Genomic DNA, 13,600 nt, shown 5'->3' on the forward strand with positions numbered 1-13,600 from the left:
TATGCACATACCTAACTTAAACACATGTAAAGGGAGGACTAAAGCCTACAATACAGCAGCTACACCCATGTCCTACTGGTTCCTGTACAGACTAGAAAACCCATAGCTGCACAACTAAAAACACCAGCTTATACCAGGCTCCCTGAAAGACCTCAGACCAGTTTCTTGGTCCTCCTGAGGAACCAGAGAGGAGGCCACCATGCACAACTAACCAAGAGAGGGAAAGTGTACAGCGGTAGATGGAGACCCAAGGTGAGGAAACGTAAAGCATGTGAACAGGTGGGGAAAAGGAGTATAATAAAAGAAAGTAAGAGAACATCCACCAACCTAACTGGGGAGAGAAGAAAGGTATTGAGAAGGTAAATAAGTAAAACAACTGGTCTCTGCCTAGCAGGCAAAATACAGCAGATTTTTATAATAAGCTGCATTACAAATCTTCTCATATTCTCTTGTACAATTAATTTATGCAAAGTCTGTAAAACCACAGTAGTCATTAAAAATTGACAAGAGATATTACCCAGCTTCATAAGTCACTTTTTACGATTCCTCTGTGCAGAGCATCTTCCACACAGATGATGCTCTGCTCCACCTTCCTGGTAATTGCTCTGTTTCATTACTGAGCGTGCTCTCCCTGAACCTTGCCAGTCGTACTCTCTGGTTCTGCAGTTCTGCTCTTGGCTCGTGTTTGTGCTTGTGTTTTCATCTAAGCTTCTTGACCCTGGACTGTTGTTTGACTCCTCTCTGCCCTCTCCCTGTTCTTGTCGCTACCTCCTGATTTCTGACCTCGGACTGCCACCTGACCATGTCTCTGTCTGCTCCCTGTATCTAATACGTACTCTCCTGGAATTCTGACCCTCAGTCTGTGACTTGACTTTGTTTCTGCTTACTCCTTGTGTCCTGTTGTGTCCTCCTGTTTCCTGACCCCGTCTTGTCTGACTACTCTTTCATCTATACTATCTGTAAGCATTACTAGCATTGACTAGCATCACATTACTACGCCACTAGGCGTAAGGAGGGATTTACCAGTCAAGAGCATCCTCAGACATACAGCACCATACCTCTGCATGGCTGGGATACAGGGTTATATGTATCTTATGTTCCTCCGGAGCCTCAAGAATTATAAGACGACTGGTCCGTAATAAATGCAAAAACCCAATCACCAATCTCCAATCAATTACTGATATAGGTAAGTCCAGAGATATTTGGACAGTGACTGAATCTTCGTGATTTCAGCTCTGCAGGCCACTATGTTTATTTAAAATTAAACAACTGAGATGCAATTGAAGTGGAGACTTTTAGGTTTAATTACAGGGGTTGAACAAAAATATCCTGTGAGACGTTTAGGAATTACAACCGTTTTTCTACAAAGTCTCCTCATTTCAGGGGCTCAAAAGTAATTGGTCAAATTTCTTTTACCATAACTTTGTTCATTTTTGATCCTTTGTAGAGAATCCTTTGCAGCAATGACGGCCTGAAGTCTGGAAGCCATGGACGTCACCATCGCTGGTTTCCTCCTGTCTGAGGCTTTACTGCAGTGACTTCAGTTGCTTCTGTTTCTGGGTCTTTCTGCCTTATGTTTTGTCTTAATCATGAGAAATGCAGCTCGATGGAGCTGAGATCTGGTGATGACTGGGTCATTCTCCATCTGTCTGTGAAGTGTCGTCCAATCAACCTTCCTGCATTTCGTTGAATCTGAGCAGAAAGTCTCGCCCTGTGCACTTCAGAATTCATCCGGCTGCTTGTGTCTTCAGTCACATCATCAATAACAATTAGTGCCCCAGGGCCATTAGAAGCTCTGTATGCCTGGCCATCCCACCACCTCCACCATATGTTCCAGAGTGCTGTGCTCTGGATCATGAGCCGTTCCAAGCCTTCTCTATACATCTTCCCATCATACTGGTACAGGTTGATCTTAGTCTCATCCGTCCTCTGCTGCTTTTCCAGAACTGGGCGACTTCTTTCGATTTTTTGGGACAAAGTCTAATCTGGCCTTTCTATTTTTAAGGCTGATTAATGGTTTGCACCTTGTGGTGACCCCTGTGTATTTGCTCTCATGAAGTCTTCTCTTTATGGTAGACAGATTCTAAAACACCAACTTCCTGGAGATTGTTCTGCACTTGGTTGGATGTTGTGAAGTGGGTTTTCTTCAACATGGAATGAATTCTGCAATCATCCATCACTGTTGTCTTCTGTGGCGGTCCAGGACTTCTTGAGTTCCCAAATTCACCAATGCGCTCTTTCTATCCCTAGAATGTACCTGTAACGCCTGCCTGGATCAACAGACTCAGGGGGGATGTAATGGACAGACTAGAGGGAAGCCACTCACCAAGCAGGACCCCCAGAACCCTGAAACACTTTAACCCCTATACAGGGATTTGGAATTACACAGGGCCCTGGAGATCACTACCTGTGGAAGGTTGCAGTCCGATGAGAGTAGTCGCCAGGCAGGGTCAAACCAGGAATAGCAGAACAGGGACAGAATCGGCAGACAAGGACGTAATCAGAAAACGGAGCAGAGATCAAATCCGGATCGGGCAGCAAGGTACAAAAACAGCAGGCAGAAGGGTAGTCAGCAAACATGCAGAAGTCAGCACACAGGAATCACAAAACAGAACAGGGCAGACCAGAAGCCAGGAAATCAGAACTATCTCTGGCAGTGGTCATGTGACAGGAGGGGGAATAAGGGTGTGGTGTCTTCCCTTTGACTGTAGCTAAACGCTGGCAACTTCAGCTGGAAGACACATGCCACCCAAGTCGCTGGAGCAGACTCCAGCGGTGACGTAACAGTACCAAACTGTTAATTTAAAAATATAGAAAAACAGCCAGCTCACCCAAGGATGTGATTGGAGTGGATTTCCTTGATCCGCACAAAGAATGCCTTGGCCAGGGCTTCAAAAACTCAGAAAGGAGAAAAATCCAGCGGAAAATAGGCAGGGATAAAAAACATATTAGTTTATTAAATTTATTAAAATAATGGTGCAGTGGTACTGGCACCACATAGACCCCTCAGGGATAAAATCCAATGTTTTTCGACATGCACAATGTTTTAAGGCGGCATTACATGCTACAATTTATCTGACGATATGTCGTCGGGATCACGGATTTCGTGACGCACATCCGGCATCGTTAGCGTTGTCGTTGCATGTGACACCTACGACTCCGAACGATCGCAAATACGTTGAAAATCGTTGATCGCTAACACGTCGTTCCGTTTCAAAATATTGGTCGTCGTTTGGAACGCAGCAGACATATTGCTACGTTTGACACCCTGCCAACGACGAACAACATCCACACAACCGCCTTGGTCAAACAATATATCGCTGATCGCTGTTGCGTCGTTGGTTTGATGTGTACATGTGACCGCTAATAAACGACCTATGTGCGATCTCGGCAAATCGTAACTACGATCTGGGCGTGTCACATCGCTAACGAGATCGTCAGATAAAACGTAGCGTGTAAAGCGGCCTTTAGTCATGGATACAACAATATCTCAAGACTACAAGTTATAAAGGTAGTGGTAGCCATACAAATCACATGGGGGGTCACAGCATTGGCTTCATCAATTAAGATAAAAACAGGTACAAAAGCAAAATACAAAACCCAAAGAACAACCTATATAAATGTATTACAAAGATCTCATGTGAGAATACAAATAAATAGATGCACATACGGTAAATTATGTCGCAATTTTAAGTATAACTGCAAAAAAGAAAACCAAATAAAAAGACATGAAAGAAACTAACCAGGACATAAGATATTACTTAATGTTGGTGCACATTTGGCTACTTATGTGACCGGATGTTTATTAAGACTGGTCACTAGAATAGGGTTTTGATTGAGGACAGGTAAATAGTTTTTAATAATTTGAATATAATTATTGTATTGTGGACTGTATGGATCTGAACACGTAACAGGACCAGCAGTGCGGTTACTGTAAAGGGACCTACACTTTTCTTTTTTGTATCAAGTAACAATTTTCTGTCTAATTCATTCACATAGTTTTTAGCTCTTTATAAAGTCCACTTTGGATATCCTCTGACTTTTAACCTGGCACATACCATATCACATTCCTTCTGAAAACGCCTATGAGCACTGCAATTTCTCTTTGTTCTAGTAAGTTCTCCCATTGGGATGTTTTTGATTATATATGGGGTGAATGACAGGACTTAACCTGTAAAAGTGAATTGCTGTGAGTAGGTTTTCTAAATGGACAAATATCTACAGTACCACTATCAGCATATCCTGTTATAGCAATGTCCATAATAGCTAAATTGTCTGTTAAGGAGACGAACTCTAGTGCCACCTATTGTAAGTAGCTATCCTAAAAGTCAAAAGTGGCTCTTTAACGAGCCTTGTCATATGACCTAGGATTTATGCCAGATCAGAACTTCATTTTGCAGACAGGGAGTTTTTGTCCCTCGTCAGTGCAAAGTATGAGATCAGATCTGGCTATATGAGAAGCTATAGTGGGATCTAAGGGGAAAACTGTTCTCCTTGCGGAGACTAACAAACCAATCTGGCTGTGAGTGGTGAGGAGTCTTATAGCTGCAATGTTCCTCTGGGAAATATTCAAATTGTCTCTTCAGGGAGGAGGGCTTTTTAAAGAGCCACTTTTAACTTTTATGATAGCTACTTCCAATAGGTGGCACTAGAGTTCGTCTCCTTCCTTGACCCTGGTCAAGTTAAGACGTGAAACGGCCGTCGTCCGACGTGCTCTGTGTACCCCCCGTCCCCAAATGCCTTCACTTGTAACCTGTTGATGGAATAAAAAGGTTTTTTGACACAACCATTCCGGTGAGTACCTTTCTCTCTACTATTTTTCCCCTAATTTTGATACCCATCCAAGATAAAGCCCGACAGCTGGGGGCTTGTATTCTCAAACTGGGGAGGCCTATGGTTATTAGGCCAGATTCCAGCCTAAAAATAACAGCCTGCAGCTGCCCGGGATTGTTGCATCCATTAGATGCGACCAGCCCGGAGCTTTACCCAGCTCCTCCCGATTGCTCTGGTACGGTGGCAATCGGGAAATATTATGGGCTAATAAAGGCCCACGGCTGCCACTAATCCCTAGATTAGTCATGGGGAGGGTCTTTGAGACCCCTTTGATATGTACCGTAAGTGAAAGTAAATAAACGCAAACACCAAAATAATCCTTTATTTGGAATAAAATACATAAAAAACACCCTCTTTCACCACTTTATTATCCCCCAAAACACTCATGCAGGTTTGACATAATCCATACGAGATCCCATAACAATTCAGCTATGCTACATATGAGTCACAGTGCGATCATTTAAATTATATATTTAAATAATAATAATAAAAAAAAAAAAGCCGCATACGGTTTCTCTTATTTTGATGTGCAGTCAAGATAGGCGCACGGCTGGGGGCTGCAGCCTGTAGCCGTGGGCGTTTTCTGTGCTGGTATTATAATACGGGGGGACCCTACGCCAAATATTTTATTTATTTTTCTACCACGATATTGACCCGCAGACAGAGCATGTGATTGGTTGCAGGCAGATGCTGTCACACATACTGGGGGAGCACCTGACTACATCCAATCACAGATCTCAGGCCAGCCGGTGATGAGACTAATGAGTGGCCCAGGAAGTGAAGGAGAGGCCGCGGGAGCAGTGTACAGCCACGACAGAGCCTTGGTAAGAAGGCAGTGCTCACTTCATTTTTATTTTCTTTATTTTTCCTTTATTTTTTTTTTATTTCCTGAGTGCCAGATCCGGATCAAAGACCCAGAATCCCGGGCCCGGGTCCGGCACATGGGCACCTTTGAGACCGTAGGATCCAGACTTTTACAGTCCGGGTCTGCCCATCACTACTTATTAGAACAAAGAGAAACTGTAGTGAACATAGGCGTTTTCAGAAGGAATGTGATACGGTATGTGCCAGGTTAAAAGTCAGAGGATATCCAGAGTGGACTTTAAAAAGAGCTAAAAACTATGTAAATGGATTAGACAGAAAATCGTTACTGGATACAAAAAAGAAAAGTGTCGGTCCCTTTACAGTAACTGCACTGCTGGTCCTGTTATAGGGGATACTTTAAGAAAAAAATACTAAATTGTGAATCCTTGTGGATTTTTAGGTTATGTACTAGAGTGCCACAGGCCCTACATGTACGCCAGGATTTAATTACACAATATAATTAATATAAATTGGTTGCTATTTGAGGATCTTATTCTATAGTTTCTTTCATTGTTTTCTTTTTTGCAGTTATACTTATAATTTTGACATAATCTATGTGCATCTATTTATTTCTATTCTCACACAAGATCTTTGTAAGACATTTATATAGGTTGATCTTTTGGTTTTTGTATTTTGCTTTTGTACCTGTTTTTCCTTAATTGATGAAGCCAACCTGTGACTACCCAGTGATTTGTATGGCTACCACTACCTTTATAACTTGTAGTCTTAAGATATTGTTGTATGCATGACTAAAGGGTGCTTTACATGCTGCGACATTGCTAGCGATCTCGTTAGCGATGTGACACGCCAGATCGCAGATGCGAGCTGCCGAGATCGCACATAGGTTTATTTTCATAGCGCCGGTCACATGTGCGATCTCGGCAGATCGCATCTGCGATCTGGCGTGCACATCGCCAACGAGATCGCTAGCAATGTCGCAGCGTGTAAAGCACCCTTAAGACATGTGCATGTCGAAACGCATTGGTTTTATCCCTGAGGGATATATGTGGTGCCCGGTCAGCTGCAGCATTATTTTAATGAATCGAATAAACTAATATGTTTTTTATCCCTGCCTATTTTTCACTGGATTTTTCTCCTTCTTTCTATACTGTTGATTTGGCTACTCCTAACATTTTTGCTATCCTTCTGAGGAATTTGTTCTTTTTTTCAGCCTAATGATGTTCTGTTTCTCCTCCATCAAGAGCTCCTTTGACCGCATGATGTGGGTTCACAGCAACAGCTTCCAAATGCAACTCCCGCACCTGGAATCAGCTCCAGACCTTTTACCTGCTTAATTGATGATGGATTAGAGAGGGAAAAGCCCATGCAGCCCATTAAGGAGCTTTTGAGATAAATGCCCAATTACTTTTGATCCCTTGAAATGAAGCAGCTACATACTAAAGAGCTGTAATTCCTAAACCCTACTCAAATTAGGATGTGAATACTCTCAAATTAAAGCTGAGAGTCGTCACATTAAGCCCAGATTGATTATATAACTGTATCTTAAATATGTTTTGGTAAACAACTAAAATGCCAAAATTGTCACTGTCCAAATATTACAGGACCTAACTGTATATGGCGGAGGGTGCTTATCAGACTGAATTTGCTGTGTAGTAATAATACAGTATAAATATAGTATAAGATAGTAATAAACTATGAATTTCTGCATTTTCACAGTTTCATAGCCTGTCGCTGTCACCGTCATTTTCTCATGTAGACGAACAAAAATATATCCTTACTAAACAAACATACCGGCCGGAGGTGTCTGGAAGTGGGGTGTTTGCTGTCGGAATGTGTCCAATCCCTGGGGTCACCTCGCTCACTGCTGGAGAAGTCACATAGTCATCTGGAAGCCCAAAATCCACATCTGCAAAATGTGATCAAATAGACTAATAGGTTATTGGGGAAACATACTTTAGTGTAAAATAGAAAATCCCTATATGTCAAGATGAAATGCCAACACAACAGAGACACTTACAGGAACGGGAAGTGATACGAGTCCATGCTCACTGACTCATGGAGGATACAATAGGCATATAGAACAGTTATGAAACCAGACATACAGTATTTAAGGGATTGTTCACTACTCACGTCATACCAGCACTTATACTCACTTACTGTTTTAGTAACATTGGCACCGAGCCTTCTGGAACTGACGAGACCTTATATCATGGGAGAGCTGTAGCCTATCAGCAGCCACTGATCGGCTGCAGTGTTCACATTTCCCTTAGATGCCAGTGCAGGAGGTGATTTTTTAAAAAAAATGTTACATGGGGAACTACAACATTTAAGAAGTGTTTGTCCAGGCAGACCAGTGTTCCCCAACTCCAGTCCTCAAAGCCCACCAACAGGTCATGCTTTCAGTATTTCCTTAGTATTGCACAAGTGATTATTCCAACATTGGCTTTACTTAGGAAATCCTGAAAACATGCAATTGATTGTGGGCCTTGAGGACTGGAGTTGGGGAACACTGAGGTAGAGGAAAAAACCTGTAACCATTTATTTCTCGCATTATAACATATGAGCATTCTCTGCCTTTCTACTTGGTGTAGGTTTTTGTATGGTCATGATTATTGGGTTTGAGAGGAACTTTTTCAAGTTTCCTGTCTTCTGACAAAGGCTCAATCATCATGTGCATGTTAAGGAAAGTTTAATGTTTAATCTGATCGTGCACATTAGATAAAAGCTGGCCAAACTTACTGATTTCAGCCAAAGATCTAATGTATGAGGAACTATTACCCACGCAGGTATTGGTGGAAATAAGGGTTTGGATGTTTTTCTGCAGAAGATAGGAATCTGGTTGGAAAATACAGAAGGGCCTGGAGGGAGACAGAAGGTCCCAGAGGGAGACAAAGGAGCCTGAAGGCTGGAAAAAAAATAGACTGAAGGTTGGGAATAGAAGAGCTTGTATAGAAACAGAGAAGCCTGGTGGGAGACAGAAGAGCATGGAGGGTGAGCATAAAAAAGCCTGGAGGGTGAAAAAAGAGAAAATTGGAAGGAGACAGAGGAACCTAGAGGATGAGGACAGAAGAGACGGTAGGGAGAGGGCAGAAAAGCCTGGATGGTGAGGGTATGTTACGTCACCACCGGAGCGACTTCTGCTCCGATCGCCAGATGACGCCGTCTTCCTGCCGAGGATAGTGCTGGTGATAGGAGAGTAGGCAATGCCGGCGACGCCGGTGGGTGCAGGCTCCGCTCATCCACTGGGATGGGTTTCCTTGGGATCTGAAGTACCACTGGCTGACTGTAGGTGGCTTGTGTCTTCCAGCTGACGTTACAATCATTCAGCCACAACCAATAGGAAGACACCACACCCTTCTTAATTCCCCTCCTGTCTGCTGACCACTGCCAGAAATAGATCTAATTTGCTGGCTCCTGGTCCGCCCTGTTCCGTTTAGTGATTCCTGTGTGCTGACTTCTGCGTGTTTTCTGACTACCCTCCTGCATGCTGTTTTTGTACCTCACTGCCCGATCCGGATTTGACCTGTGCTTTGTGTTCTGTTTACGTCCTTGCATGCCGATTCTGTCCCTGTTCTTCAATACCTGGTTTGACCCTGCCTGACGTCTACTCTCTTGGACTGCAGTCTTCCAAAGGTAGTGATCTCCAGGGCCCTGTGTAATTCCAAATCCCTGTATAGGAGTTAAAGGGTTTCAGGATTCTAGGGGTCCTGCTTGGTGACTGGCTTCCCTCTAGCCTGTCCATTACAGCCCGTCTGAGTCTGTGGATCCAGTCAGGTGTTACAGGGTAGAAGAACCTGGAGGGAGACAGAGGAAGCTGGAGGGAGACAGAGGAACCTGGTGGGAGAAAGCGACGTCTGGAGAGATGGGACATAAGAGCCTGCAGGGAGACAGAAGAGCCTGCAGGGAGACAGAAGAGCCTGAAGGGAGACAGAAGAGCCTAAAGGGAGACAGAAGAGCCTGAAGGGACAGAATGTTAGGTAGGGAGACCGTGGGTTCTGAATGGTGGAGACAGAGGAGCCTGGAGAGAGACATAGAGGTCTTCAGAAAGGGAAGAGAAAAGCCTGAAAGAAGACAGAGGGGTGTGGAGGGTCGGGACAGAGGAGCCTAAAAGGTGGGGACAGAAGAGCTTGTAGGAAGACAAAGGAGCCTGGATTGTGGGATAAAAAAGCCTGTAGGAACACATTTTATTACATTTTTAGGGGAAGTGACGGTGACCAAAAAACCCATTTCTGGTGTGTTGATATCAAAACCTGTCCAATATCATGCTGCTGATGGTAAAAAAAATCAAGGTCTCCTTTGCAGGCCAGCCATAGGGTGGGCTTCAAAGGAGCTCAGTGATGACAGGTGGCACAGAGGGCTTCAACAAACCCCTGACGGTTTTAGCAACCCATCAGCATCCCACATTTATGTCACAGTACCTACGATGGATGCATAGAATGACGTATCCCAATGCTGGCGCTCTGTTAATGTTCCTGTCAGAGTTTGATAGCAACTTTTAACAGGTTAACAGTCCTGGACAGCTGTTAGAGGCCAGTTCTGGCTGTGTGTTCTCTGTTGAGTATGGCACTCCGCGATCCCGCTTCATACACCCACTACCGACTTGCACCGTACATGTACTGCGGATGTCAGTAACGTCTCTGGCTGACACTTATAACCCTTCTAGTAGACATGCAAGCTTGGCCCAACACTAGAAGCTAGTGGACTAGCATACAAGCTATTTAATGTGGATTGACAACATGTGAAAGAATTTTTAAAACCATTTTACCTTCAGGAAAAACTTCAGCCGCACAACTTATCAGTCCTTCAACCACATTCACTACCAGGATGGGGGAAGCAGACGCCATGTCAATTATAGATAGGTCCCTATTAAGAAGAAAGGGATAGGTGATAAAAATACTAGTGGTAACCCTATAGCTTCATGTGACACCTGCAGATCTTGTTCTTACCCTTCACTGTGAGCCCATAACAAGTTGGGACCCAGTACAATTGCTATGTTACTCGGTGTCATCTTGTTCACCTCCTGCCGTTCCCCCAGCTTTGCCAGAAACTTAATTAAATACCTAGAAAGAAGAAAATGTAATAAAATGATCTACAGATAGATAAGTCTATAGGAGAGGGGATAAGTCAGGTCCTGCCCAAAATTGCATACTTACATCGTTTCGACTTATCCCAAGTCTTTCTCAAAACCATGCTTTGTTTGAAAGTCTTGTGAAAAGCCAAAACGCGTCACCATTATTGCCTGTGTATGGAGTTGAAGGGCCTTCATAGACCTCTTTACAGTTTTTTCATGAAATTTGAGTGCCCCTCTATTTTTCACTATTGGACTTTGGATGCCTTCCTTATACCTGTGCACCACTACTATTTGTGTGCCGCCTGGAAGTTGTTTCTTTGCCAAGAACCTGGTACTGTCATTAACCTCTGAAGGCAGCAAACTCACAAAGGGACACATTTGGAAACAGGGAGCAAATAGTAACAGAAAAAGGAGTAAAGAAACCCAAACCAGAATAAGTATTACACCTTAGATTCCTCACATTACTCCTATTTCACACCTCTTTGACATTTTAACAAGCAGCTTCATCATCAGGTTGTTACTTGGAATGGCTTCCAACAGCCTTGAAGTAATTTTCAGAGGTGATGAGCACTTGTTGGGTCCGTTGTTTTCTTCACTCTATTTTTACCAGATAGGTGTGCCCTGAATTTGGAATAAATCCGTCATGACATAGATCAAAAAATCCCTAAATGAGTGTATCTCGCTCCGGGGAGACCCGAGGTGAATCTGGTGTCAGAAGGTCAAAGCACCTTGCCAGTGGCAGGTTTACTACTGTAATGGCCCCGTTACACGCAACGACGTATCTAACGATATATCGCCGGGGTCACGGATTTCGTGACACACATCCGGCATCGTTAGCGACGTCGTTGCGTGTGACAGCAAGGAACAACCATTAACGATGGAAAATACTCACCTTATCGTCCATCGTTGACACGTCATTCCTTTTTAAAAAATAGTTGATTGTAGAGGTCGCAGGTTGTTCGTCATTCCCGAGGCAGCACACATCGCTACGTGTGACACCTCGGAAACGACTAACTGCAGCTTACCTGCGGCCGCCGGCAATGCGGAAGGAAGGAGGTGGGCGGGATGTTACGTCCTGCTCATCTCCGCCCCTCCGCTTCTATTGGGCAGCCGCTTAGTGACGCCGCTGTGACGCCGCACGAACTGCCCCCTTAGAAAGGAGGCGGTTTGCCGGCAACAGTGACGTCGCTAGGCAGGTAAGTGCGTGTGACGGCTTCTAACGATTTTGTGCGCCACGGGCGGCGATTTGCCCGCGACGCACAAACGATGGGGGCGGGTGCTTTCACCAGCGATATCGCTGCATGTAACACCCCCTTTATTTGATAACATCTCCTTGCTTGTGGTGCTGTAAGGGTTAAGCACCCTTTCCTGCCTGGCTGCTGGCTGTAGCTTCCAATCTCAGGTGTGGCTCTTTGAGCTCACTCCCTTTCACTATTTAAATCATGTGATCTGATCGCATGATGCCTGTGATAGAAACTGAATCTCTCATTTCTATATGGTGCACTTTGGAAGGAGCCTGCTCTGGAAAATCTGTCGTGTTGTGTGCAGCTGTGGTGTTTGCTGCACTGAAGCCGCTGGGAGTGTTTTTCCTTTGCATGTCTATTTCCCCGTTTGTATTCCTACCCTTGTGTTTCTGTATTGTAGTGGCAAGTCTAGTAATTGTGTAGGGCTAGCTGAGGGCCTTAGGTATCTATGTTGGCGACATGTTGCAAGAACCTGTATAGGAATGCTAAGAAGCTCAGGAGCCAGCTTGAGTTCAGGAGGTGTCCCCTCACCTGTCTAGCGGCAGGGACCTCCGTTTTATCATGACCCCTGTGTTCCCTGTGTGTTGATCCATCTTCTAAGGGTTTACCAGGTACTTGGCAAACCCTGCTAATCATTTTCATGACAAAATCATCAACAATATCACCAACAAACACCTCCACACCTTCACTCCTACCCTCCATGCATCACGGTGGGCACCACACATGGAGAAACAATCCACTTTTCTGTATCTCATAAAGACATGGTTGTTGGTACTACAAGTCTTATAGCTTCACTCCTCAATGCACAGTACAGATTTCCACTGATTTAATGTCTAGTCCTTATATTGCTTGGTGAATACAAGTCTGTTCTTGTTTGTGGTTCTTAGTTGTGGGTTCTTTGCAGTAAATTGACCATAAATGCCACTTCTCACAGTCCCCTCTGGACAGATAACGTTTAAATCTGTATGCTACTTGATGTTTGTACATCATTTATGAGGGATGTTATTGGAGGTGCTGTCAGTTTGTGGTTTCTGAGGCTGGTAACTTTGATGAACTTATTCTCTGCAGATGACGACCTGATCGGGCTGCTGAAAGAGTATAGACAGCTGTCACCAGAGTAAAAGGAGGTTACTCTGGGGAATCTAAGGTGTAACACATATCCTGACACTTTATACTACATTGAGAAAATTATTCAGACACCTACATATACCACCTTCAGGAGTTTTTCTGGCCTCCCATTCTATATCCATACATGTTAATAGGGAGTCGTTCCCTTTGCAGCCTTAACAACTACGTCTCTTTTTTTTGGGAAGGCTTTTGAGCAGAGTTTGGAGGTGTCTGTGAAAATATTTGCCCATACATTCAGAAAAGCATTTGTGAGATCAGACAAGGATGTTGCATTAGAGGGCCGGGCTCACAGTCTCCATTCTAGTCCATCCCACTGGGCATGGGTAGGGTTGAGGTCTGTATCCTTTGAGCCGGTCATGTTCTTCCATTAAACTTGTGTACATTGGGCACATTCATGGGGAACAGAAATGGACTTTTACCAAATTTTTTCCACAAAGCTAGAACCCACAATTGTCCACAATGTCTTGTGCTTAAGTATTAAGATTTTCCTTGATTGGAT

General features: G+C 44.0%; 1 protein-coding gene across 1 annotated transcript in view; it reads right to left on the reverse strand.

Annotated features, from left to right (window-relative positions):
- SH3BP1 (SH3 domain binding protein 1) overlaps positions 1-13,600 on the reverse strand; it is an 81,382-nt gene that overhangs the window by 4,035 nt on the left and 63,747 nt on the right. Inside the window, exons 14-16 of the mRNA XM_075320822.1 lie at positions 10,605-10,718; positions 10,424-10,521; positions 7,450-7,564 (exon numbers count right to left, since the gene is read on the reverse strand). Coding sequence (XP_075176937.1) covers positions 7,450-7,564; positions 10,424-10,521; positions 10,605-10,718 — 327 coding nt within the window. The remainder of the gene's footprint in view (positions 1-7,449; positions 7,565-10,423; positions 10,522-10,604; positions 10,719-13,600) is intronic.

This window comes from Anomaloglossus baeobatrachus, chromosome 8 (assembly GCF_048569485.1).
Source record: "Anomaloglossus baeobatrachus isolate aAnoBae1 chromosome 8, aAnoBae1.hap1, whole genome shotgun sequence".
Classification (NCBI taxonomy): domain Eukaryota; kingdom Metazoa; phylum Chordata; class Amphibia; order Anura; family Aromobatidae; genus Anomaloglossus; species Anomaloglossus baeobatrachus.